This window comes from Neovison vison, chromosome 1 (assembly GCF_020171115.1).
Source record: "Neovison vison isolate M4711 chromosome 1, ASM_NN_V1, whole genome shotgun sequence".
Lineage (NCBI taxonomy): Eukaryota > Metazoa > Chordata > Mammalia > Carnivora > Mustelidae > Neogale > Neogale vison.
In genome coordinates, this window is record NC_058091.1 from 50,032,921 (window position 1) to 50,060,018 (window position 27,098).

Here is a 27,098-nt window from a genome sequence, read left to right on the forward strand (position 1 = left end):
ATTGGAATAGAAGAGATTATATATATACAGAATGAGGTGTAGGAGGTATGAGTGGGTGTGGCAAAAATGGGAGTTTATTGCAAAGATGATTTGAAATTGGATCATTATTATAGAGATATAGAGGTAGATGAGTTTAAGTATTGGAAGGGAATATCAGTTGAACTTGGTGACTACTCGGATATTAAGAATGATGTGGAAGGGAATAATAGGCAGTGTAAAAAAAATGTGACTTCTTGGTTTGAGGCTGGATGGATGGTGGTGTCGTTTGTCAAGGTAGGGTATATTTTGGGAGTGGGGGATGTTGACAAGATTCTGAGTTCATTTTTGCATATATTGAGTTCAGGAGGTTTTGGGACTCAACTATAAGAGTTGTCTTAAGGAAGTTTGATATGCAAGTATAGATTATAGATGCAAATTTGGGAATCATTGGTATAATAACTGTTCAAGGAAAAAGTATTGAGTGAGAGGAAATAGAGTGTGGAACTGAGCTCTGGGATCCTGGACCTTAAGAACTTCCAGTTTAATGGCTAGATAGAATAGGAAAAGTCAGTAGTTACTGCATATTGTTATGTGTTCACTTACCTAACAATTAAACATTTAACTACAAGTACTACATTAGGTGCTGGGTAGACAGGTAAATAAGATCTAATCCCATGTCTTCTAATATAGGCCATGGACAAGTAAATTGGCAATCTTAGGATACTGCAGGGGTCTCAGGAACCTCCAAAATGACAAGACAGAGTTAGGGCCTGTATCTGTGTTTTTTAGGCAAAGGATTGTAACTATCATTAGATTCCCAGTGAGTCTAGATGTAAAAATATATTAAAAACAATTAATATGATAAAAGTATCACAGAGCCCTGATGAGTGGGGGTAAAAGAACGTTTGGGGAAGGAGTATAATGTGCCATGGAAACTAAAAGATAGGGTGTCCAAAAAGGGACAGAGGTCTTATAATAGGTCATGGAGGGCAGTGAGGTATAGACTGAGACATGAAGGAGAATAAAGTGGGGAGGTGGACAGGTAAGAAAAGGTTTCCAGCAGAGGGATCAGGTTATATAAAGTCTCAAAAGCCAGAAAGCCTGAGGATTTTAAGAACTGAAAGTATTTCTTCTAACTTTAAAGTAAAAGTCGATTTTGAAAAATATACTAAATCACCAACGAAAGACTTAAGTCTGAAAAAGTAGATTCATAATATTTTATGAATTCTTCAATAAGGATTCCTCAATAAGGATTTTCAGGTTCGCTAGCTGAAATGTATTTTACAAAAAGACCCTAAAACAGGATAATCACAAAACTAAAGTTAATAAATAATGATCCTTGTGGTGAAAGTAAAATTTTTGAAAGGAACTTAGATCAATGTAAAGAAATCACAATAGAATAATGATACACAACTTAGAACTAGAAGGGACCCTATAAATATTGTAGAAGTTTTCCTTTAAATTTTATTTTTAAGTAAATTATTTTAGGGAAGATTGGAGAAAAGTATAAATAAAATTTAAAAAATTCCTAGTTTGCGCCTGGGTGGCTCAGTGGGTTAAGCCGCTGCGTTCGGCTCAGGTCATGATCTCAGGGTCCTGGGATCGAGTCCGGCATCGGGCTCTCTGCTCAGCGGGGAGCCTGCTTCCCTCTCTCTCTCTGCCTGCCTCTCTGCCTACTTGTAATCTCTCTCTGTCAAATAAATAAAATCTTTAAAAAAAAAAAAAATTCCTAGTTTGGTAAATTTTCTTCTAAATGCTTTTTTCCTTAGCACTAATCATACTAGTGTTTGAAAGAATATGTTTTGCATCAAGATGATGATATTAGGGGAAAAGGGAACCCATAGCTTAACAAGTTTGGGAAATTATATTAAAATCAAATAGATTTATCTCAGGATTTTTCAGAGGCATATAATATAGTGTATATAATTTATATTAGAACCTCTTTACTCATTCCACTAACACTCCTGTATGCTACATTTGTGTTGTATTAAATTATTAGTGTGGCAATATGGCTCCATGTTGTCTTCATGACAGGAATGTATTATGATAAAAAGTAAGATTAGTTTCTCTTAATTGGCTTCAGCTTAGAAGGATGAATGTTAGCCAACTTTTTAAAAAAATACCTTTCATGTTCTTCTGTTGGTAGAATATAACAGATACTGCAAGATGGAATGAGAGAATTTAACCCTTCACTTACTTCCCCAAATCAATCTTAGGAGGAATTCATACTAAAATTGCCATTTCTATGTGACCTTGAGTAGCAGTTCTCAAACACCTGGCCTTAAAACTCCTTTATGTTAATAAAATTAATGAATTTTCTTTGTTTACATGGATTATAATCTTTGTATTTAAAGTTTTAAAATACTGAAATGAAAACTCATTTCATGTTTAATATAAGTAACTTTTTTTTGTAGCAGTTATTTTCCAAAACAAAACAAATTTATGAAAAGTGGCATTGTTTTACATTTTGGGAAGCGTTTAAATTCTTTTATCTGCTACGTCATTCAGTCCTTTGTAATGTCACATGTCATGTGGCCCCCTGAAAAATCCACCATGCACTTATGAAAGAGTGAAAAAGCAAAATAACATTTTAGTAGTATTCATGATTTTTACCTCAGGAACCTTCAAGGGGTTCCTAGAACTCACTTTGAGAATAGTTGAACTAAAATATTAGATAGTACATTGAGAAATTTTTTATAACTTGATAGTCTAACTATAAATTGATAAAATATTTTTTTCCTTTAATTCTCTTTAGATTTTTTGAAACGACTTTTAGGATGGAAAATAAAAATAGTAGAATTTCATAATCTTGCTTTCAAATGCTAGCATAAATTTAAGCAGTGTTTTGAAGTTGTTCCAGAAGTGCCCAGACTTTTTCTAGTAGGTAGATTTATTTTATAGTTAAACTTATTTAAATTAATATTTGGAATTTGGCCTTTCTCTTTAAGGTTTTTTGTGAATAAATTACAAAATTCCTCATAGAGGCCATATAAGTGTTTTTAAATTTTGTGATGAACATGAACTATCAAGGTCTTTTTATCCTTAATTATTCTGGAGATATTCTTTATAACATAAAAGATCCAAAATATTAGTTATATTTTACAGTTGGATGACTTTTGTTTGAAGTTTTTGAAAATTAACCTGTTAAACTACAACATAATCATTTTAGGTTGTAATGCTATATATTTTTTCTTTGTTCAGTATTTGCATTGACTAGAATCTGCTCATTTATAACTTGGCTATATTTAGTTATATTCTTTAGCATTGTTTCTCAATGAATTAAAGGGTGGTTGGGATAACTATTTTATTCTGTGAGTCAAATGGTTGCACAGAATAAACTTGAACTTTTACCTCAAGTAAAAGGAAGTGTTGTTGACTAGACAGAACAAATTGCTTTGTTTTTTAAGGTATATTTTATTTGGCACAAAGAACTATCTTATTTAGCAAGTATTTTATGTCTTTCACATAATAGGTGAAGTATTACAGACATTTAGCACCTGATCACTTGCTGCAAATATGTCATCGGCTAGGACCTCTTCTTGAACAAGAAATTCCACAAAGCGTTCCTGGAGTACAAACTTTATTGGGAGCTGGAAGACAGTCCTTGCTGCGCACAAATAAAAGTATGAAAAATTTCTAGTAGGATTTAGACATTATTTTTTGTGTGTATGTCCTATTTTGGATCCATAAAAATATGTGTGTTTAATAGGCTGCAAGCATGTTGTGTGGAAAGGATCTGCTCTGGCTGCATTGCATTGTGGAAGACCACCTGAGTCACCAATTAACTATGGTAGCCCACCCAGCATTGGTGAGTTCATTACCAAGTTGATTTCCTCTTAATAAGGAGCTTATGAAAACAAAAATGTTTTAGCTAAAGAGAATTTCATATTCTGTGCATTAGCATTCAAAGAGGAAAAAGCTATAAGATTTTTTTTTACTGTGTCAGTAATCTTAATAGTGAAGAAGTCATAATGTATAATTATGGATTATACATACTATACCAAATGTAGGTCAACTTGTTCTTTGATATATTACTTTTACAAAAAATTGTTTCCTAAAATTTATTAGGTTGATTTTTGTGAATGACTGTGTACCGTATTACAGATTAGTTATGGTGGAAAATAAAAATAGTTTGGTTGGTTTTTTTTTTGTTTTTTTTTTTTTATAAAGCATAATGCATTTTTTTGCCTTTAAAATTTCAAAGGAAAACTGATGTAGATAGGTCTTCCTCTTGAAATGCCTTCTAGATTCATTTCTTACCTCTTCTACTACCAGGCTCTTGTCTTACCTGGATTATTGTACCATCTTCCGAACCAACCTTCTTGCTTTCAGTGTCTTCTTTCCCATTCAGGTCATATCTACAACACTGTAATAGTAATCTTATTTAATTCTACCTTTGCTGTGGTGGTGTTCTGCTCAAGTAAAAAGAGGTTAAGATATTTTAATGGTGTCATACTTCCACTTGCATGAGTCTAAACTTTTCATTTTCAGAGACTTTCATATTTTAGTCATAGCGTCTTCTCCCACCCCCACTCTTGCCTATCCAGGAGTGTTAATTCTCCTTCTTCTACCTATCCAAATCTATTTATTTATTTTTTGGATAGTTGTTATACTGATCATCAACATTATAGTTTTGCCTTTTGCTTAATATAATAGACCTTTTCTTACTGTTTTAAACTTTCTTTTTGTCCTATTTTCCATATCCTAAAAATAGCATAGAAGTGATTTTTTTTAAAAATACAGTATGGCAATCTTTGTGTTTTATGTAGAGCAGTTTGTCCTATATATGTAATTATTGGTAGATGTGGGTTTAAATCTCCTAACTTGCTGCATGGAAGGTGACCTCTTGCTGGTTTTCTATAGTTTGTCTGTGATATGTCTTGGTGTTGGGGTTTTTTTGTTTTTTTTTTTTTTTTTAATTTATCTTGTTCATTGAGATCCATTGGGTTTCTTGAATCTGTAATGTCTTTTCCTGCCATTGGAAAATTCTCAGCTATTTTTTAAAATACCATCTTTGCTCTATTCTCTCCCTTTGGGACTCCAGTTGAACAGATGGTAGACTTTCTTACCTAATCTTTATCACCTTCTCTTTTATGATTTCATCTTTTTGTCTCTGTAATGTATTCTGGTTGGTTTTCTCTGACCTTTCCAAACATATCCTTTGTAATACTTGTGTGGCAGACAATCATGGATGTTTTGTTTTTTAGCATATGAGTGTCTTCGTTACATAAGGATATCTATAGGTAATCTGTATATAAAGAACAACTATTAAAACAAGAAAGGATTTGAGATACTCGAGTATATTTTATCTTTGCCCTTAGAAAAACTAGGGGCAGAATAGTTTTCTTTAAAGAAGGGGAAGGTAAAACATTACAGGTGCTTAACCTACAGGGGGACGTCCATCCTCTTTTGAAAACTTGCATGTCTATAAAGTAAGGGGAATGTGTTACATTATTCTTTCACCACATTGTCCAGTAGCTCTATGGTAGCTGATAAAGTACAAGAATACTGACCAGTAAGTAACTTCTCTTTCTGCTGTGTAAGTAATTACTGTGTGCCAGGCATTTTCCACTTATTTTCTCTTTTAAAACCTTAAGTGGTCTATAAGCTATTCTTATTTGATAGAGAAGGAAATCGAGGCATCAAAAGGTTTGGCATCTTGATCAGGGTTACATGTCAAGTGCGTCTTATTTTCAATAAACTAAACTTTCAGATAGTAGCATTTGGTTACTCAAATTGGTATTAAATCATAATGGTCAGGTCAGTAAGTATTGCTGACATGGATATAGGGAATATGGCAAAAAGATCTTGGGTTTTATGTCACACCAGAGAAATGCAACTGGCATATTTAGGTAACAGAATTAATTACCAAGTACGTCAATTTTGTACCTTTTTGAAATACTTAATTTCACTTTTAGGGTTTAAAATAAATGTTTTTTTTCTTCCACTTATATTTTCAGGAAAATATGTGTTCTATATATTTAAAAAAAAACTCTATTAAAATGCCAGTTTTACCTGCTTTTCTGTTTTTGCATATAATTTTAAGTCACTAAAGCAAAGCTGGACTAATCAAAACAATTCTACTTATTATAGTCATAGTTTAGGGTCCTGTCTTGTCGGTTCCCCTTGGTGACAGTCTTGAATATTTTGTCATTGCTGCAAAATTGGGAATAAGTTGGTCATGGAAAAAAAAGTTCATCATGCTTTTTGCCTGCATGGTGATACTTTGTATCATTTTGATTTACCACAGGACATGGATTAGAAGATTTTTTTTTTTATTCCTCTTTGTTATTTTCTCTCTGGCTGCCTTTAAAGATTTTCCTTGCTCTTTCCTTGGTCTGTGGTAGTACTACCATGTATCAATGGAATGTGAGAAGAAAAAAACCTTAACATTTTAGCTTTTCATAAACTACAGATTTATTTATTTATTTATTTAACGCAGAGAGACATCACAAGTAGGCAGAGAGAGAGAGAGAGGGAAGCAGGCTCCTGAGCAGAGAGCCTGACGCAGGGCTCAATTCCAGGACCCTGAGACCATGACCTGAGCCGAAGGCAGAGCCTTTAACCCACTGAGCCACCCAGGCGCCCCTAAACTATAGATTTAAATGTTTATACTATAGATTAAGATACTTAAATTTTGACACAGTTGAGATACAGGTTTTTTAAAATAAACTTTTAATTTTGGAATAAATTAGATATTAAAAGTTGCACAGACAATTCACCGTTCTTTTGTAACTTTTATGCAGTTTTTCCTAATGTTATAATCTTAGGTTATCTGGTACATTTCTCAAAACTGTAGAACCCGCACTGGCACATAATTATTATCTAAACACCAGATCTTTTTTATATCTCACCAGATTTTCCCACTAATTACATTTTCTTGTTCAGGATCAGATCTGGGTTTCCGTACTGCATTTAGGGTGTGTTTTTTTAAGTTGAACTTCCTGTTTTAAACTCAGAGGCTCATTTACGATGAGTGGGGTTATAAATTGGATTTTCCTTTCTTAGAGTTTTTTCAGACTATATGCAAACTGTTGTACTTCTCAGTTTGAATATCTCACATTTGTCTGAAACTTTAAAATGTGTAAAATAGAATTTCTGACCCTCTGAAACTTGTTATTCCAAGCCTGCGAGTTAGATTTCTTGATTCCTATCTTACATTGATTTAGTAAACAAGACACATGTATTCTGTTCCAATCTCTTGACCCTGTTTTTCATTACCACTGCAACAGCCATATTTTAGGCCTTGGTACTTTTTGCCTGGAGCTCTAACATCATTCATTCACTTACTAAGGAAATACAGAATCTGTATTATATCTGGCACGGGTTAGTTGCAGGATAAACAAGAACATGGACTCTGGGTCCTAGAATTGTAGACTACCTAATTCCTTGCCTCTAGTCTAATTCCTGTACCCTCAGGATTTCTATCCTTGGCCCCATTAACATTTTGGGCCAGATAATTTTTTGTTGTAGGGTACGTCCTGTGCTTGTGGGGTGTTTTATCAGCATCCCTGTACCCAGTAAATGATAGTAGCACTCCTCACCTTTTGCCCCCTTCAATTATGACCACCAAAAAATGTTTCCAGACATTCCCAAATGTCCCTGGGGCAAAATTGCCTCCAGTTGAAAACTGAAAGTTCTAAAATGCGTATGGGATCATGTCATGCCTCCTTTCTCTCACTGACTTTGAATAGTCTTAACTGTGTAATACGGCTCACAAAATTGGCCTTTTCCCATCTTTCCCACCTTTTCCTCACCTGTACCTGTGCTCTAATTTTATACAGCTCTTTGACAGTTTTTAACAGTCAGCTAAACTCTTTTATCCTTTTGTCTCTGTACTTACTCTGTTTCTTTCTGCAGTGTCTCTTTCTTTTCTGTTCATTCTTTAAAATTTCAATGTTCACTTACACTTCTGTCTCCCGTAGCTTTTGTCACATAGTTGTGATTATTTACTTCCTTCTCCTTTTCTACTATTTTCTTTTCCTTATCACTGTTAAGGCCTGGAATATAGAGATTATGTTTCATTACTCTCTGTAGACCCAACTCTGCAGTACTAGTAAATATTAAATGAAGAGGCAGTTGATAATTGATGAACTAAAGTAGGACAAGAAAAGTTCAGAAATGGGTAATGAGTAAAAAATGTAAGAGATGACTGGAAGTAGAGAGATACTTTTGAATTAAGGCAAAACCCCAGAAATTCTGTGTGTGTGTGTGTTTAAGGATTTTATTAATTTATTTGAGAGAGAGCACATCCAGGAAGAGGGCCAGAGGGAGAAGAAGCAGACTCTCTGCTGAGGGGCTCAATCCCAAGACCCCGAGATCATGACCTGAGCTGAAGGTAGACATTGAACTGACTACCCAGGCAACCCCTCTTCCCCGAACACTGGTTTTTAAGAAATTAAGGTTTATTAATGAATTCGGTTTTCAGTTCATTACATTCAGCATGCTAAAACTCATACCTGTATAATTTAAGAACCAAGCTTCGAGTTTATCTTAGTGCATTCTTACCCTGTTTTATTTTGTTGTCTGCTTATAAATCCTGACTATTTTGTATTTCCTAGTCCTTGATGTAAATTGTGAAAATTAAACTGGAATTCATTCACAGGACAAGAGAACAAAAATCGTCTGATGCTTTCTAGTCCTCTGGAGCCTCTTTTAATGGGGGGAAAAAAGAAAGATCCCACCAGTCTATTATCACTAGCTTCTAACTGATTTTCTGTGGAAGAAATAGTGAATTTGTATTAGGCACATTTACTTTCAAGAAAAAATAATAATCTCAGGTATTGTCCTTTTTCCAACCTCCTTACCCACATTATGCCTATTTTCAGATATAATTTACTCTGTATTTGCCTACAATAAAAAAACTGTAGTTTAATAGTAAATGACGTGGGAGAAGAGACTTAGGTACATTAAAGCTGTTTTTAGGGGCATCTGAGTGGTTCAGTGGGTGAAGCATCTGCCTTCAGCTCAGGTCATGAACCCAGGGTCATGGGATCCAGCCCCATGTGGGTTCTCTGTTCAGCAGAGCTTGCCTCTCCCTTTCCCTGCCACTCCCCCTACTTGTGTGTTCTCTCTCTCTCTCTCTCTCTCCAAATGAATAAGTAAAATCTTTTTTTAAAAAACTGTTTTTAAAGTTAAATTTGGATATTTGTTTAGTGCATGTTTATCTTGTGGAAAAGGTTATATATTAAATTAAAACAATCTTTTTGTTAATTGCCTATTTGCATTTTTCTTATATTTACCGTATTAGCAAAGTAAGCTTTATATCTCTAGGTTTTCCATATCTCATCTTGTTTGTTGTTTTGCCAGTGTAGTTCATATCTTTGTTTTACTTGTTGTTTCTGTCATTTTACTTGTTTCTCTGGCAAGGTTGCAGTGTTGATGGGTGGGGATAAGGAGTACTAGAGAACTGATTCTTAAAAATATATGTTAAGGAAACAGCTTTGCCTTGAAAAATAGCCTTACTACACAAGCATCCATTTAACACTAAGAAGCTTATACATGAAAAGAAGTCTTAGATCTCATCTACATTTATAGTTTTCTCTGAGAAAACTAGTTCGAACAAAGGCAGCAAAGATTCATTTAAAATTAGAATATAAATCTTAAGTCTGCTTTAGTCTAGATGCATGGCCTTAGGCAAATTATTCAATTTTTTAGCTTCTCAGCTTCCTCGTTTGTAAAATCGGGATAATACCTACCATATTTGGTAATTGGAAACTTAAATAAGATAGTAAAGTGAGGCACAGAAGTAGGCTACAATAAATGTTACTTTCTGCCCTTTCTATAATTCTGATTTAATGAATTATTTTGCTAATAAATCTTGAGTACTTTTTTTGAAGAGAAGGTTCTTAACACTTTTTATTTTCACTGCTATGTTTTGCCACATTCCAGTATTTGATTTATTCTATACTTGGTAATTTCTTAACATATTTGGACTTGGCTGAGATCTGGAAGTAACAGGGTTATTTTTTTCCTCATAAGACTATATTTCTTTCATAAATAACAGAAATATTGTATACTATTATAAATCTATAAGGTTTAACATATATAATTTAACATTTGACACATAATTCAGTAAATTATAAGGTTGTAATAATCTGTGCTTTCTTTTCTGTTCATTGATTCTTTGCCTGATACTCTGTTGTCTTGTGCCTTTTATGCTCGCAGTCCATACTTTATCTTCAGTTACGCGACTGCTCGTCACTTATTTAAATTCATTCATTTTGACCTGTTATTTTCTCAGTAACCATTTTTTTCTTTCAGAACTCATCTTCTTCTAACATTTACTTCTGTTTTTCTAGTCTTAATAGCTTTATAATCTCTGTTGTCTAATCATTTCTGACTTAGCTGTGTTTGGAGGTTTTTATTTTTTGATCTTGGCTTCTATATTTTAATCTGTCCCCTTAATGATCTTTATTTACCTTTATTTTTTTCTATGATACTGTTAGGGCCTGGATTGTATTTATTCATTTATTAAAATATAATATATTATTTGTTTCAGGGGTACAGTCTGTGATTCATCAGTCTTACACAATACACAGCGCTCACTACAATACCCTCCCCAATGCCCATCACCCAGCCACACCATCCCTCCCATCTCCTTCCCCTCCAGCAACTCTCAGTTTGGTTCCTGGGATTAAGAGTCTCTTATGATTTGTCTCCCTCTCTGTTTTTGTCTTGTTTCATTTTTTTCTTCTCTTCCCCTATGATCCTCTGCCTTGTTTCTTAAATTCCTCCTATCAGTGAGATCATATGATCATATGATAATGTCTTTGTCTGACTGACTTATTTCACTTAGCATAATACCCTTTAGTTCCATCCACATTGTTGCAAATGGCAAGATTTCATTTTTTTGATGCTGCGTAATATTTCATTATTTATATATACACACATACCACAACTTCCTTATCCATTTATCTATCAATGGATTATATTTCATTGCTCTTTATGGACCCAATTCCTCAGTATTAGTAAATATTAAATGAAGAGCCGGTAGGCAATTGATGTAATTAATGAATAGGATGGTACAAGAAAAACTCAGAATGATATATTTCTGTTTGACAGAGGCTTTTGTTTCTTCAATTCTCTTCTGCTTATTCCAACTCCTTCACCCTTCCCTACTTCCTTTTTTTGTCTTCTAAGAACAGGTGGCTATGAGAGACTCCTAAGATGTATCATGTTTTTGTTTTAAGGGAATAAAGCTAATGTTCATATGCCAAAGTACCAAATACATAAAATAGATATTATTATTTTCTAATAATATAAATATTATATTAATAATATAATATATTATATTATAATATATAATATATATAATATATAATAATAATATAATATATATAATAATATAATATAAATATATAATAATATAAATATTATAATATTATATTATAATATTATAATATTATAATATTATAATATAATAATATAAATATTATATTATAATATTATAATATTATAATATAAATATTATATTATAATATTATATTATAATATAAAGTATTATATTATACTTTTTCTTTTGCTTAAATTTCTTTTCAAACTTATGATTGACCAAAAAAGAGGAAACACTTTGAAGAATGACGGTTAACTTAGGTGAGTTCAAATTGTTGCCTTTGTAGCTGTGTTTTCTTTTCTTTTTTGTAAATAATGAGAGGAGATTCTTTTTAAGGCTGTAGTTGTGATGAGAGGTATCATCTGTGTGCCCTGCCTTCCTATTGTATGTCTGGCAAACAGTTGGAATAGTAATTAGGAAGCACTAGTCAGTCATTACCCCTTTTCGTTTGTGTCCCTTATTTTTCCAGGTTGCTTACTGGGTTTAATGTTGAATTTCATATCTGTATAGGTGAAGCAAATTATCTTATTTTTCTCATAAAGTCTCTGACTTTTTATTTTGAATTTCTTCAGGGAACCTTTGAAGTTAACGATTGAACATCTTCTAGCCGTCTTGAAACTGGGAAGTCCATGATCAGGCTGAGTAGATATTTATATAAATAGAGCAGCAGTTTGTTCCTTAAGGAATACCCAGGGGAAAGAAAGATCTCCCACAAAAGTCTTTAAAAAAGTAAAAGAAAACCTGTGTTCAGTAATATTTACTTTTATAACATGAAGGTTTGATTTTTTAAGGACAGTCAGTATAAATGTTAGTATATATATAATACCTTTGAGTTTACAAATACATTTTGTCTTGTTTGCTTTTCATAGCAACACTGCAAGATACCCCCATGTTATTGAAGAAACTGAACCTTAAGAAGTAGCATCCAACTCATTTATCCCTGGTATTTTTTTCTGATCTTATGCATTTAACTTTATGTCACATTTATTTAGCACCTTTTTGCTTTCTTTCTGAAATTCTTTATGCATTAGTCTTGTACCACCTGTGTCCATTTATTGATTTAGGTATAGGAGCCTTGGAAGTATGCTTCAGGGTGAGAACTTTAGAAAGAATAAAACGTGGTATGTTCTTTAAAGTTTATCTCTTACCAAATAAATAATTTGAGAGAAGATCATTCAGTTCCTTAAGAAAGGCTTAAGAATCTTGTTAGGAGACTGATTTAATTTTTTTTCTAAAATGAAAATTTTTTTGAACCTTTGTTTCTTTGCAAAATAGGCTTTTGCTTTTAGTCAGATCCCTTCTGATCTATTCTTATTGTGGTAAAGAGTTAAAACTGCAATTGTTTATCCCAGAGCAAATCTTACATTATTCCCATTACTTTCTCCTTGAAAACCTTCAACTTACTGTTTTGGGGAAATAGTACAGAAAGCCTGACCGTAGCTTAGAAAGCACTCTGCAGTCTGCCCCCTCCTTTCCCATCTCTTTTCTCCATGCTTGCCCCCTGAGCTCTGTGTGCTTACCTGGCTTCCTTATGTAGCTTGAGTACTGTATTTTTTCCAGTCTCAGAGCTTTGCACATGCTCTTGCCTCAACCTAGAATATGCTCCCTTCCCACCAACATTCTTTGGCTGTTCCATTTTTCAGGTCTTAGATTAAGTGTGCGTTTTTCAGAAAAGCCTAACTTGCTGATATCCAATCCCTCCTTCCCCTGCAATATATTTAAGACCCTCTACTGTATATTTCAAGATTTTTCTGAACCCTTTTTTTGCTGACACTTCTTGTTGTAAGTCCTTGTTTCATATCTGTCTTCCCTGCTATACTGCAGTCTCCATGGGGGTAAGTACTGTGTCTTTTCTTTATTACATCCTTTAGTTCATACTTGGCCCATGTAGGTGCTATATAAATGCTTAATTTAAAATTGAATGTTTAAAATGTTTGGTATAAAACTACATAACTTCTAAAGAATGAGTTTTTGTTAAAATTACTATAAAACATTTAAAAATATTTAAAACTGATAATATTATGACATTATATTATTTTCTGATTGAAGTAGTATCAGACAAGTTTCCAAGAGAGAAAAGAGGAGGAAGAGTAATACAAATCAAGTAATTTTACAATTCTAGTAAGTTACAGTCCTAGTAGTTATAATGTGTGCATATTGGGGTTTGTTATGTTTGTGCTTATTACATACTTGGTTCTTGAGATTTTTTGCTTTACTCTTAGAATCATCTCTTTACTTTCTGTATTTTATTTCAGTGTTTGAGTTCTCCTTATTTATCTTTGTAGTATCTGCTGAATTCTATAAACATGGTCTTTCATACAGCAAGTACAACTGAACACCGAATTGACTGTGTAGAGATTTGGAGGGTAGTTACTGTGCATTCTAATTATTTTAGTTACAGTGGTTAAATGGAGAAGCTCTAATGGGTACTCTGTTACCCAGGTGATTATTTACCTTTTCTCTTCTCTCTTTCCTTCCTCCTTTTTGGGAACAAAAGCTGTTCACAGGATTGTCCTCCTAATGTTGCAGCCCCTTGCTACTTTAACTAAAGTTGGGAATTTTGTTCATTATAGTAACAGTGATTTGTTTGTCTTGTTCTTATGTTGGTTGGTTGCTACTTATTGTTGCAAGATGACATAAAGACCAGATGATGGTGTAAACATAAACCAGTCTGTGTTGAATTATTTCCCCATATTATCTCTGGCCCTTAAATTATGAATATTTGGTTGTTAATTCCTACTCATGTCTATGTTAGTAACCTCAGGAAAATTATTGCAATAAGCTTTTCAGTTGTGGCTCTATAGTCAGTTAAATGTTAAAATTTCCTTCTTATGCATTTTTTTGCCAAATAAAATTGAACCTACACAATCTTTGATGTATTTCGTTTGTACTTTAAAAATTTAATGGGATAGATTTTAGAAGCAAAACTTATAAACAAAATTGATGGCACTTTGTGTTATTTTATGGCTTTTGAACCAAACCAGATGTGAATTCTTTGTAGCTTATCATTCAATCCATTGTCAGATTGGCAATGGTTATTGTGTTTTATAGTATACAATTCTGATACTTCAATATACTTATTGTTGAGGATTTCTTTTTTTATAATTAAATAAATTTAAATTTTTTGTATCTTTATCCCTGGGCCTGTTTTTCTCATTCTTTGAATTTAAGTCTAATCTCTTTAGACCGTTTATACTTTTCATATTGCTCTTTTGAGTTCCTTCAGGTAGACTGATAGACTTCATTTAATTAAAAAATTAAGCAGAATGAATAGATGCTTAATAGAGAAAACTTGGGAAACAGAGAACAGCTCAAAAATCAGTCTCTCTGGTTATCTGCTATTAATACTTCATCATATTTCATTTCAGTCTTTTTTTCTAAAATCTGTCTACCTAATAAGAGTGTGCCCTTTGGGATCAGACTGCCTGAATTCAACCCTTGGGCTTCATATCTGGGAAAGTTACATATTGTCTTTCAGTTTCCTTACTGGTAAGGAATATCTCCTTATTGGGGATAATAGTAGTATCTACCTTAAAAAAAGATGGATGAAACTAAATGAGAATATATGTAAAGTCCCTGGCCTTTACTAAAGCACTCAGTAATATTAGCCATTATTTTTCCAAACCTGCTACATATCATAATAGTGTTCAATAGTCATTTTTCTCACCAAATAGGTATTGTGTTGTATTTATGTTGTTGTTTGAAGCAGATAAGAGTTTTTCTATCATTAGATTCTTGAAGTCCTTCTAGTAGGACCCTCTCTAGCTATAAGCCCTGGTGTCTTTTTCCTCTTCACAGCTATTTTCTCAAGGTATTTGATTCCTGACTGTAGCATAACTTCTCTTTTAGAGATTTATATGGCTGTTTTTTGTGACCCCATAGTCCTATTTCCTTTTCATTAGAACATTTTTGTGGTTCTTTAAAATGAAGAAAATTTTATGTAATTTTATGCCTAATCATATTTCTTACACTGCACAATACATTTATCTGATGGAAAATTTGAAGTCACCAACACCACATGTAGGCAATTTTTTGGATTTGTAATGAACTTGGAAGGTCATTTCTATAGAAATTGCCCTCTGAGTGCCTGGTTGTGAATCTAGCATTATTTTGTTGGAAATACTAATTATTGTCTAGCAATAAAGCAATTTGGAATTTGTTTTCATGTGGTCTTGCTTACATGTTTATTATCAGTTTTGTAGTTCACTCAAGTTTAGTTTTAAAGATTTCCACACTCTTCTTTTAAAGTTATGAGTTACTAATTTTACATTTAGAAAGCCTTTATTAACACAGATCATGGAGATTAGAATGAAATCTAGGTACTGATTATCCAGAATTCACTCTTTTCTACTTTAATTTAGGGACTGTTTTTGTGGTTATTAATTATGAATTATAACTACTTTTGCATTTTATTTAAAGAAATTCTGGGAGTTTTTTCATTTATGAGTGAATGAAATTAACCTTACATTTCCAACAAATCTATTTTTTTTAACTTCTCAGTGATCCTCAAATTAGATAATAATCAAAACTGAGATGTTTAAAATGGATGCATAATGATGAAGAATAGCCAGATAAATATTAAGACATCATTAGTTATAAAATCAAAATTTTGGTACTGGCATATAAATAGACATGAGGTCAGTGATCTAGCACAGAAATTATAAGATAAGATAATCACAACTTAATGGGGTAGAAAAAGATGAGTAAATGAAAAGTCTGGAACAAATGGCTACTTGGAGGAGAAAAAATATCTTTTTAGAGGTTCACCCCAATATGTACTAAAAGTCCAGATAAATTAAGGAGGTAAGTGAGAACTTTAAACCACAGGGAAGTAAAAGAAAATGTAAATGGATATTTATTATACTGTTGGCTGATTAGGACTCTTCATATTAAATCAATAGAAGAAATTATTTTAAAAAGGAAAAAATATTGAAAGAATTGACTAAAATTTGTGAAATTGTGAGATGCCAAAGAACAGCATTAATATGAAAGTCAAGTATATTGTGGAAAATGTTTCTAGAAATATAACTAGGGACGCCTGGGTGGCTTGGGAAGAGTCCTATATCCAGCTCCCTGCTCAGCAGGGAGTCTGCTTCTGCCTCTGCTTCCCCCCTCCTTGGCTTGTGCTCTCTGTGCGGTGTCTCTCTCTCTTTCTAATAAATAAAATCTTAAAAAGAGAAACATAACAGAGAAATTAAAGTTGAGAGAGAGAGAAACTTCCTTAAAGTCCCTCTAGTATCAGGTTCGAATACAAGTCTGTCAAACTTAGAGGTTAACTCTTATTTCATTAAGGAATACAGCAGAGCTGTTAAAATGCTGTTAATGAGGGAAATCTTTGTAAAAATTTTAAAAGTGACTGATAGAATTAATGGATTTTTCTTCTTTCATTTATGGTATTTTCTACACTGAGTACACATTAGTGTTATGATTGGAAAAAAGAATTTCTGAAAAATAAGTATAAACTGGGGAAAGTGACTTGGGGGGGATTTGATTTATTGTCCTTAAACCTAGAGAAGTAATGGAAATGAATCTACTGTTTAGATAGGTATGTAGTTATATCTAACATTAAATTGTGGCCCTTTTGGTAATCTCTAATAGCTATGTAGATTTGTGCACATAGACTTTGTTTCAAAGATTGTTTTGAATGATTTGCTATTGATGACAGTGTTCTTCATTTTGTTCCTTTTCTCACTTCAAATTTTACTTATTTAGTTAGTTTCACTTTTTTTTTTTTTAAGATTTTATTTATTTGAGAGAGTGTACAAGCAGGGGGAGGAGCACAGGGAAAGGGACAAGCACACTCCATGCTGAGCACCCGCTTGCTCCTCAACCTGGAGATCATGACCTGAGCCAAAATCAAAAGTTGATCATTTAACCAACTGAGGCACCCAGGCACCCCTCTTTGTATTTTAAAGAGACTGATATTTCAAATGGGTAACAGTGATTTCTGGAACGTTTATTTTATTTATAGTTCTATTTTACTAGGAAATTGAGTAAAATATGTTTACTTTTCTCTTTCCCTCTGGATTAAATCTATTTAGCAGAGTAGTTGAAATGAAGAACTATTGGGGGGGATTCTGGATATATAATCTGTTCAGGGGCCCCTGGGTGGCTCAGTGGGTTAAAGCCTCTGCCTTCGGCTCAGGTCATGATCCCAGGGTCCTGGGATCGAACCCCGCATCGGGCTCTCTGCTCGGCAGGGAGCCTGCTTCCTCCTCTCTCTGACTGCCTCTCTGCCTACTTGTGATCTCTGTCTGTCAAATAAATAAAAAAATAAAATTAAAAAATATATATATTATAATCTGTTCAGTAAATCCTCCATTTTAGTTTTATTCTTTAAACCTAATTGTTTTATTATATGTGTAATTTATTCACCAAATGCATACTGATCATCTACTGAGTGCCAACCATCATTGTCAGCTTTTAGGCAATATTTAGGACAAAAAAGACAAAATCTGGTACATACAGAGTTTATTATATAAATTGTAGGGGTGGGAAATGGGCAGGAAATAAAAAGTGAACATATGAGCAAATAAATATATGCAATCTGTTGATAAGTGGTGGAAAAAGAGCAAATACAGAGCTGAGTAAAGAGGGACCAGGAGTTCTAAGTGGTAGTAGGGAAGGAGTTGCAGTTTTCAATGAACTGATCAGGTTAGGCTTCATTGAGAAGTGACAGAAATCTGAGAAAAAAGTTGGAGAAGGTCAAGAAATTAGCTATATGTGGGGAGAGTATTCTACCTAAAGGGAACAGCCAGTGCAGAGACCCGACATGAGGAACATTCCTCATGTTGGGAGAATGGGGGCAGGGGATTAGAGTGGCTGGAGCAGATTAAATAAAGGGTCTCAAGTAGTAAGTGAAATCAAAGAGATGATGAGAGACAAGATTATGCATGGCCTTAGTAGGCTTGATGTGTAATGTAAAGGATTTGGTATTTATTCTGAACGAAATGAATATCATTGTAGTTTTGAGCACAGGAGTGATGTTGTAAGGTTGCTTCTGAAGTTCACTACAGTCTTACTAGCAGAGGTGACATTTTAACTGGCCTTAAGAAAGTAGGAAAGAATATGCCAAGTGAAGGAAGATAGAAATTTGCTTTGGCAGCCTTAATTTAAGAATATTTCTCATCGCCATTACTTCGGAAAATAAATGTACTTTCAAACCAAGTCCTATATGCTACTTGATTTAAGGTTAAAACTATAATAATGTCATATAAGGAACCTATTCCTTTGTGACCCCTTAGATCTGTTTAACCATGCTCATTTTAAAAATTGATGTTCTAGTTTAATAAAATTTAAGGAGTTTCTATAATCCAAGAGACATTTCCTTTTTACTCAAAAATCCAATTAGTCTATTAACAGTTTCTTTAGAAAGTGAATAATTGCCATTTGCCTTTCTGCCATATAACTATAGATTAAATTGAACCATCTTGTGTATGTTATTAACTAAGATTTTTTATTTAAAAGGTTCTGCACTCGGTTGTGGGAAAAATGAGTAAGACAGAATTTCTTTCCTTAGGGTATTTAAGATCTGGAAAGGGAGATAGACATTATGCAAATGGTATAGTAAAAGAAAATATGAATTCATTGGATCAGAGTCCTAGAACATCCTTCTCTCTACCTTTGTAATAATTCTCTACCTATTTGATCTGGTTGGGCCTACAAATTCAGCCTCCTCAGGTTAACTTCAACTTTTAAACCATACTTTTATTTTCTTCTTTAACTCCCTCTATCAAGTTTGTCCAGCAAATTATTACTGGTGAATTCTACATTCTGTTCTCTCTTGGTTATCTTTTAGTTACTGTTACACAAGTTTGTAATTTGTCTGAAATCAAGGACTTGGCTGGGATAGAGTCATAGAATAGATATTCAGCAGTTAATTGGTAGCCAAGCATAACAAAAGGTAGTACAGAATTACAGTTTTAACTATAAATATATTTCAATTAATGTCTCTGGAAAGTTTGATTTGTAAAGCTGACTATAAAGGAGCTTTTTGAAAGGGATATTCTTTATTTTTCAGTTGACTCCAGAAATAAAAATTAAGATTTAAACCCATTTTAGAAAGATTCAGGAAAAAACTGATTTAAGAGAGCAGCAGCATTTCTCTTTCTCTTTGCGTAAGTGTTTTTTTGCTTAGGAAATAGTCGGTCAACTCCAATTTTTAAATGGTCTTTATAACAAATTTATTTTTTAAAATTTTGACATATATGCATGTACTTGATCATTAAAATAATTTTGATATTGTAATTATTTTTAGTAATCATATTTTTATACTTGAACAGTATTGAATGTCTTAAAAATTTGTCATTTTGAGAACTTTGTAAATTTTGGATGGAGGGAATTAACTATATCTTGGTAACACTGTCAACATTTGTGTCATTTGTCATCACTTAATTTCATACAGATTAGACAGGTGAGTCTGAGATATCATGGATCTTTAATATTCGGATAAGATCCTTAGAATTGGATAAGTCCTCCTTTGACAAGACAATTGATGTCTGTGGGTTTGTGTGATTCTTGATCTAAATCAGTTTGGAACCAAAACACTAGAGGAAGTTGGGGCGCCTGGGTGGCTCAGTGGGTTAAGCCTCTGCCTTCGGCTCAGGTCATGATCACAGGTGCTGGGATCAAGTACCGCATCGGGCTCCCTGCTCAGCCAGGAGCCTGCTTCCTCCTCTCTTTCTGCCTGACTCTCTGCCTATTTGTGATCTCTGTCTGTCAAATAAATAAATAAAATCTTAAAAAAAAAAAAACAAAAAACACTAGAGGACGTCTTTTACCAGAAGTTTTCTGTGCATAAGGAAAAATGTATCAGGTTTGTTAGAAACAGTAAATCACTGTTATTGTATAACCAACTTAAGCCTAAATAAACTAATTTACAACTGTCAGAGCTTATCTCAGATATTCCCAGATGTTAAAAATAAATGGTAGCATAGAATTTATGTGCTAATAGCAAAGAGGTATATTCTGCTAGAATATAAAATAATTGATGTAGTAAAAGAACATGTAAATGTAATGTAATTATTCTTTGAAATGTAATGCAGAGCATTTTTCTACATTTCTCTTCACAAGTCCCCAAGATTTTTTTTTCTTTCTTTTAAATATAGTGTGAGCCAAACACTTACTGTACAGGAATAAAATAATAAGTACTGAGATTTTTTATGTGATGCCAAGATACTTGTATTTTATCCACGTTAGGACATAGTTGCTGGACTCTAAATCTAGGTTAAATAGTATTTTGTAGGTGTGTTTAAATTTCTTTGGGACTAAATTCAAGCGAAAAGCTGCAGTGCTTACCATACAAAGTAGATGGCAGTCACGGTCTGAAAAAATGCCTTATATTAAAAGTAATTTTAAAAAGTATATTAAAAGGAATCTATAAGTGAATAATGAGCCTGCAGATCAGTCAACATATATTTATTGAGCACCTTCTTTATCTAAGATTATCAGAATAGAAAATACATTCCAATAGAAAACATTTTGGGCTGAAGTCAGCACATCAGGCTCTGAACAGAAGATAAACTTCAGTCATATCTTGAAAGATGGTTAAAATGGATGAGTTGACCAAAAAGGACTAATAGGTTCTAGAGAAAGAATCATTATATGGGTGTTTGGCAAGATCCTCAGTTTAGTTACTTTTTATTTTATTTATTTATTTATTTATTTTTAAAAGATTTTTATTTATTTATTTGTCAGAGAGAGAGCAAGTGAGAGCGAGCACAGGCAGACAGAGTAGAAGGCAGAGTCAGAGGGAGAAGCAGGCTCCCTGCGGAGCAAGGAGCCCGATGTGGACTCGATCCCAGGACGCTGGGATCATGACCTGAGCCAAAGGCAGCTGCTTAACTAACTGAGCCACCCAGGCGTCCCAGTTTAGTTACTTTTTAAAATAATGCAATGAATTATTCCTCTCTCTTCATTTCCTCTCTCTTCATTTGTGCATAGTTTTTTAAAACATCATTTGGCATGTCAAATTTAATGTGTTCAAGAATTGCTGGTTGATGAAAAGTAGAAATTGCTGGATCCAGTTTTAATTGCTTTTGTTGGAAACTATCTCATGGGGGCGTTTTAAAGAAATAATGTGTAAAATGTTTTTGGTTACTCTTAAAAGAGTACTAGCCAGTGAGTAAAGAAGTCTAAATTTTAATCCTAGCTTCATGTTATACTTACTTTGTGACTTCAGTCATATAAACTGACTTTGCTTATTTGTAAAATTAGGGTAATAGTGCCTGACTTAATTACCCATAAAACTGAGAGCCATAAACATTAGAAAGTATCTCTGTTTTTACAACATTTGAGGAGTTGGAATATGTGAATGCTTAAAAGATGATAATTAAGAATATTAATTTCTGTATTATACTCATTTCCCCCCTTTTTCTCTTGGTAGCGGATACTTTGTTTTCACGGAAGCTGAATGGGAAATACAGGCTTGAACGACTTGTTCCAACAGCAGTATATCAGCACATGAAAATGCATAAACGAATTCTTGGACACTTGTCATCTGTCTACTGCGTAACTTTTGATCGAACTGGCAGACGGATATTTACTGTAAGTAATTTTTGAAGTATTATCTTAATTCATATATGGCATTGAAAAAACATCGCTTATAGTTGAACTTGAAACAGAACTTTCGTGTTTTGTCTTCTAATGAAAAACTGGATATTCAAGTAATTTAGCTTACTATGATAAAAGATTTTACTTGAAGTTGGACTTGATTCAGGTTTGGAAAGTTCCTAAATGTTGTAGTACAGGTACAGCTATATGATGGTGCTATATTATGGATAAGTGTGAGTCCTGACATTATATCAAATATGCAGTCTAACATTTTATAAAAATACCATATAATAACTTAAGCCTCATACCAGGGACTTTTTGAAAGTGTGTTAAGCAAATTAGAGATTATTAAATGCATCTTTTTATATTATCCTTAGTACCTCATTCTTCAGTATATTTGATGTTGTGCTTAAAGAGGCTCTTTGGGCTTATTTGCTCTTGTTTCTTCTAACCTGTTAAATGGAGGAAAGCAAAGCTTTTCAGCTTTAACTGAGAAAATTACCTTTGGAAATATTTCTGTTTATTTTTAGGTGATTAACTATTATATACACTAAGGGTAGTAGTTACTACACTCTTCCTGCACTTAAATGCTACCCTGTAAGCTGAAGGTATGCTTTCATTCACAAAGTCCTTAATTTTCTTTGAAGTAAGAAACTGGGAAATGGAAATTGTAATGGAAATTCCTTTCTCTGTCTTTGGAGAGCAGCTGCAAATTTTACACAGTTGGGTACAATTACAGATTCCTCTTTTAAATAAATATGCTTGTAAACTGAGATTTATTTATATCTGCTTCCCTACCCATGTACCTAGTCACCTGTAAAATAGCATAAACAGCAGGATGTGGGAAAGGATTTCCATACATATCTTTTCCCTGGCTCTAATCCACTCAGGCATTTGCAGATCATTTCTTAGATTAGTATTCTCCTCTTTCACCTTTTCTTTTATCTCCATTGTTCTCTATGAAGCAAAATAAAAGTGAAATTTTCTGATAGGTTATTATTTTCAAAGGGGAGAACAGGCATCTATATATTTGCTAAAGTGCTTGATACAGCTGTAATAGTAATTTGTTTTCAAATGGTAATGGAAAATTACATTTACCTTTTTCAAGCTCAGTATACCAATATTTAAATTCACTTCTCAAAACAAAGTAAATTTGGTATTTGTAATGTTCAAAAGAATCTTTCAAAAATAGTAATAAACTGAAATAACAAGAAAAAAACATTACATTGTGTTTGTACTTCATTTTGGTGAGGATAAAGTTAAGCCATTGCATTGAGGTTATAAAAATATATGACTTAATTTTTTATGTTAGTGAAGTATCTTGTGGGGATTCTTTAAAAATGATAGGATGGTAAGTATTTATTTCGTGTAATTTATGAAGGATTATGTGTTTTGATTTGAATTAGAGAAATAATCTAGAATTTTTTCGAGGGAAAATGTAGTGAAATAATGTGCTGTTGCTATCTCCTGAGTTTAGTAGGTGGTAGGTAAGGAGCTGGAAGAGCAGCACTTTGAACCAAGGGATAGCAAACTACTCCTGTGGGTCAAAGCCAGCCTTCCACCTGTATTTGTAAATAAAATTTTATTCAAACAAAGGCATGCTTAGTTGTTTACATATGTATAGCCTACATTTGTTTTTGCGCTACCAAATGGCAGAGTTGAGTAATGACAAAGGCTGGCACATGTGAGTATTTATGACTGCAAAGTTGAAGATAATTATTGGCCCTGTATAGAAAAAAATCTGCATGCAGCCCCTGTGCTAGACATTTAATTTCTACTTTTAGGAGCTTTTAATTTGGGGAGAAGGAATGACATGTGAAGAAGTTGTTTTCTGAATATTTTTCTTTATTTGAAGACACTTTTAAAAGGGAAGAAAATTATCTCCGTATTATTTTATAAGAGTCTTACCAGAGTCTAAAATTGAATTTTTTATGTATGTGATATAATTTACTAATTGGGCCAAACTCATAGTCTTATTTGTAGTTTTTTACTGCTGGTGTGCAGTTGTAGATTCCAAAATGCTACCATATGATAAAAAATGCTTAGATATGAAAAGTACTGTTATTTAAAATTTCCTTGTATTTTTATGGTTATCTCAAGTGGCAATAGGATGCCTATGTGTTCACTGTTCTATTAACTTCATAAAGTGGGATGGCTGCTGGGTATTCCCTCATTCCACTGGAAACACACTAGCCACTGACTAATGTTTTGAAATTGGTGTTGAAAACTGATGAGATAAAGCTTTAGGATAGTAGGTCATGAATAACTAATGAGCGATTCCTATGAGAGATTCCTATGTTATTTATTGGAATAACAGTTCAGTAATAGATGAACCGGTTTTTACTTTTTTATCTGTTTGGTATTTGAAGACTTTACACATTCCTGAAGTTTTCATGTAGATGTATTTGCAAGTTTTTTTCCAAGGGACAGATTCTCTTGGGTCCTTTCTGAGTGGCAGCTAGAGGCAGTATGGATAGCACTGTGGTTAAGACCATCAGCTTTGGCATTAGATGGCTCACATTATCTCACCACTGTAATCTCCAGTATTCTCATCTCTAAAAAAGGAGGAAGAAGGGCAATAATAATAATAATACCAACCCTACAAGATATTTGTATGACTACATGAATGGAATAATGCATGTAATTAGTATAAATCAAGATCTACAGTAAGAAGTCGTTGTTTTAGTTCCTGCTGTTGATTTTATAGATAGATTTAAATAAATTTTATCCATTTTGTTTCTTAATTAAAATCTTAATTACAAATTTTGTACAGGATCTAAAATGATGTCATTTGTAATTGATAAATGAAATTCTGTATTAGGACAGTGTACAAATATTTTGTACTAGAATTTTTTAATGGCTTTTTTTTCACAGTACAATAATGAGAAGAACCCAGGGAGGGAGATAGCATAATTACTGAGTCAGATTTGCTTCCTAATTCTTAGTTTTAAAATTTGTTTTACTTGGTTTTAGAATCAACTGCCTCAAATAATATTTACCAAAGAAAAACAGAGTTAATGAATTCTCTCAGGAGGAAGCCATTCACTCATAATACAAAAAAGTATGTTGAGGGCCATATAAAAAGATCCCTCACCCATTTTTATAGATAATTCGAGAGAGAGAAAATGAGTGAGTGGAGGGAGGGGCAGAGGGAGAGAGAGAATTTCATACAGGCTCCCCACTGAGTGCAGAACCTGACCTAGGTTTCATTCCCACAACCCTGAGATTGTGGGATTTCTGTCCCAAGTAGAAATCAAGAATCAGATGCTCAACCGACTGAGCCACCCAGGCACTACCGCCCCTTCACAGAGAAAAAAAAAAAAACCAAATGTATCTTTATTTTCAAATTAAAGCAAAAGAATATACAATATTTCCATAAATGCCCTAAGTTATAAACAATCTTCTAGACACTTAGGTTCTAGAAATGAAAGACAAAATATCTGTCCCTGGAGAGTTTATAGATTGTCAGCAGACAATATTGATACAATTGATAAGAAGTTTGAATGGGGCTATATAAGGTACTGAAATATCATAGGAGGAGAAGTATTGAATTCAGTGTGTTGTAGGAGATGGTAAGGGAAACTTCACCTCAGCTAAATTTAGCTGAATATTGCAGACCAGGGAAAGGCATTTATAAACCTTGGAAGAGTATAACATGTAGTTGTATATTACTGGATATGGCAAAGAATAAATGTGGATTATCATTAAGCAAGAACTGGAGATATTAGTGGGGGACACAATGATCAAGATCCTTTTGGTAGTGTATGAAAGGGAGTGGGTTTCTTTCCTGAAGGCAGTGGAGAGAAAATGACAGAATTAGACAGAAGAGTGAGTATAATTTCTCTTTTTAACAATCCCTTTGGCATTATTGTTAAGGATGGATTGAAACTAAATCTATATATAGAGGAATTGGTGAAAAGGTTCTGTTCAAGCCATGATGAAAGAAATCATCATGGCTTGAACAGAGTCACGATGAAAGTAGGGATGAGACAGTGGATTAAAAATAGAATCTAGGATTTGAGAGTTTCATTTGAATCTAGGGAAGAATTGAGAGAGAAGAGTATGGGATCACATGTTTTTAACTTGTGTGATTGGTTAGAAAGTCTGTCATTTATTATAGTAGGGATTTAAATAGAGAAATTTGTGACTGTGGACATGTTAAATTTGAGATGGTTGTCTATATTGCCAAATAAAAATATTCAAGAGGCGTTGAATGCTCAGGAAAAAATTAAGGCTAGAGGATTCAGTTTGGGAATCATTGAACATGGTAATTGATTATACTATCTCATATATGTGTGTGACTAACTTTTAAAACAGCTGAAAGAAAAGGAGAGGAGTCAGTTATTGAGATTGAGAGCTGCTTAAGAGGCCAGAGAAAAATAAAAGAAGTGGTGTCTTAAAAGACAAAGGATTAGGGATGCCTGGGTGGCTCAGTCAGTTAAGCAGCTGCCTTTGGCTCAGGCTCAGGTCATGATCCTGGGGTCCTGGGATTGAGCCCTGCATCAGGCTCCCTGTTCAGCAGGGAGCCTGCTTCTCCCTCTGCCTGCCGCTCTGCCTGCTTGTGCTTTCTCTCCATCTCTCTAATAAATAAATAAAATCTTAAAAGAAAAAAAAAAAACGAAGGATTAGTATTTTATAAAAGATGTAAACCTAAAGTAAATGAGAGCTGAAAGGCATTTTTTGGACTTGTCAATGTCATTAATGACGTTGACAAAAAACTTTTATTTCAATATTAGGGATAGGAGATTACAGTGCATGGAGGAGTAGTTGGGAATTGAAAAACGGAGGAGACTTAATGCAGACTGCTCTTTCAAAAAGCTTGACAATTTTTAGGAAAAAAAAAAAAAAGACTTCCCTGAAAATAGAGTACTGTTATTGAACTTCATACTTCTGTTACATTGTATCTTTCTTTTATGTTGCAGTAAATTTGTTTAGATGTCTCTCTCTTAAGTTGTGAACTTCTTACTAACAAAGACTCTTCTGTTGAACCTTTTTAGATCTATAATGCCTCAGAGTATCTAGTGCATACATTAGGTGTAGAACAAATGATGAATGAATCAACCAGTCAATTAGAGAGATAAAAATGAATAATGTTCTCTTGCAAGAACCATAGACTTTATTAGGGGAGATGTACAAATACGTCTGTAAGACAAATTCCCTTCTTGTATGGTTCTTTACACGGGTTTTTTTCTGTGCTTCAAACTTGGAAAGTCCATTTATGGTTTGAAGCCTT

At 33.4% G+C, this 27,098-nt stretch overlaps 1 protein-coding gene across 4 annotated transcripts in view; it reads left to right on the forward strand.

The window, feature by feature from the left end:
• The window catches only part of LOC122905214 (pleckstrin homology domain interacting protein), a 134,521-nt gene that overhangs the window by 12,720 nt on the left and 94,703 nt on the right, over positions 1–27,098 (forward strand). For all 4 annotated transcript variants that reach the window (XM_044246892.1, XM_044246881.1, XM_044246900.1 and 1 more), the window contains exons 5-7: positions 3,452–3,602; positions 3,689–3,787; positions 21,699–21,859. In XM_044246892.1, the coding sequence (XP_044102827.1) occupies positions 3,452–3,602; positions 3,689–3,787; positions 21,699–21,859 (411 nt within the window). The remainder of the gene's footprint in view (positions 1–3,451; positions 3,603–3,688; positions 3,788–21,698; positions 21,860–27,098) is intronic.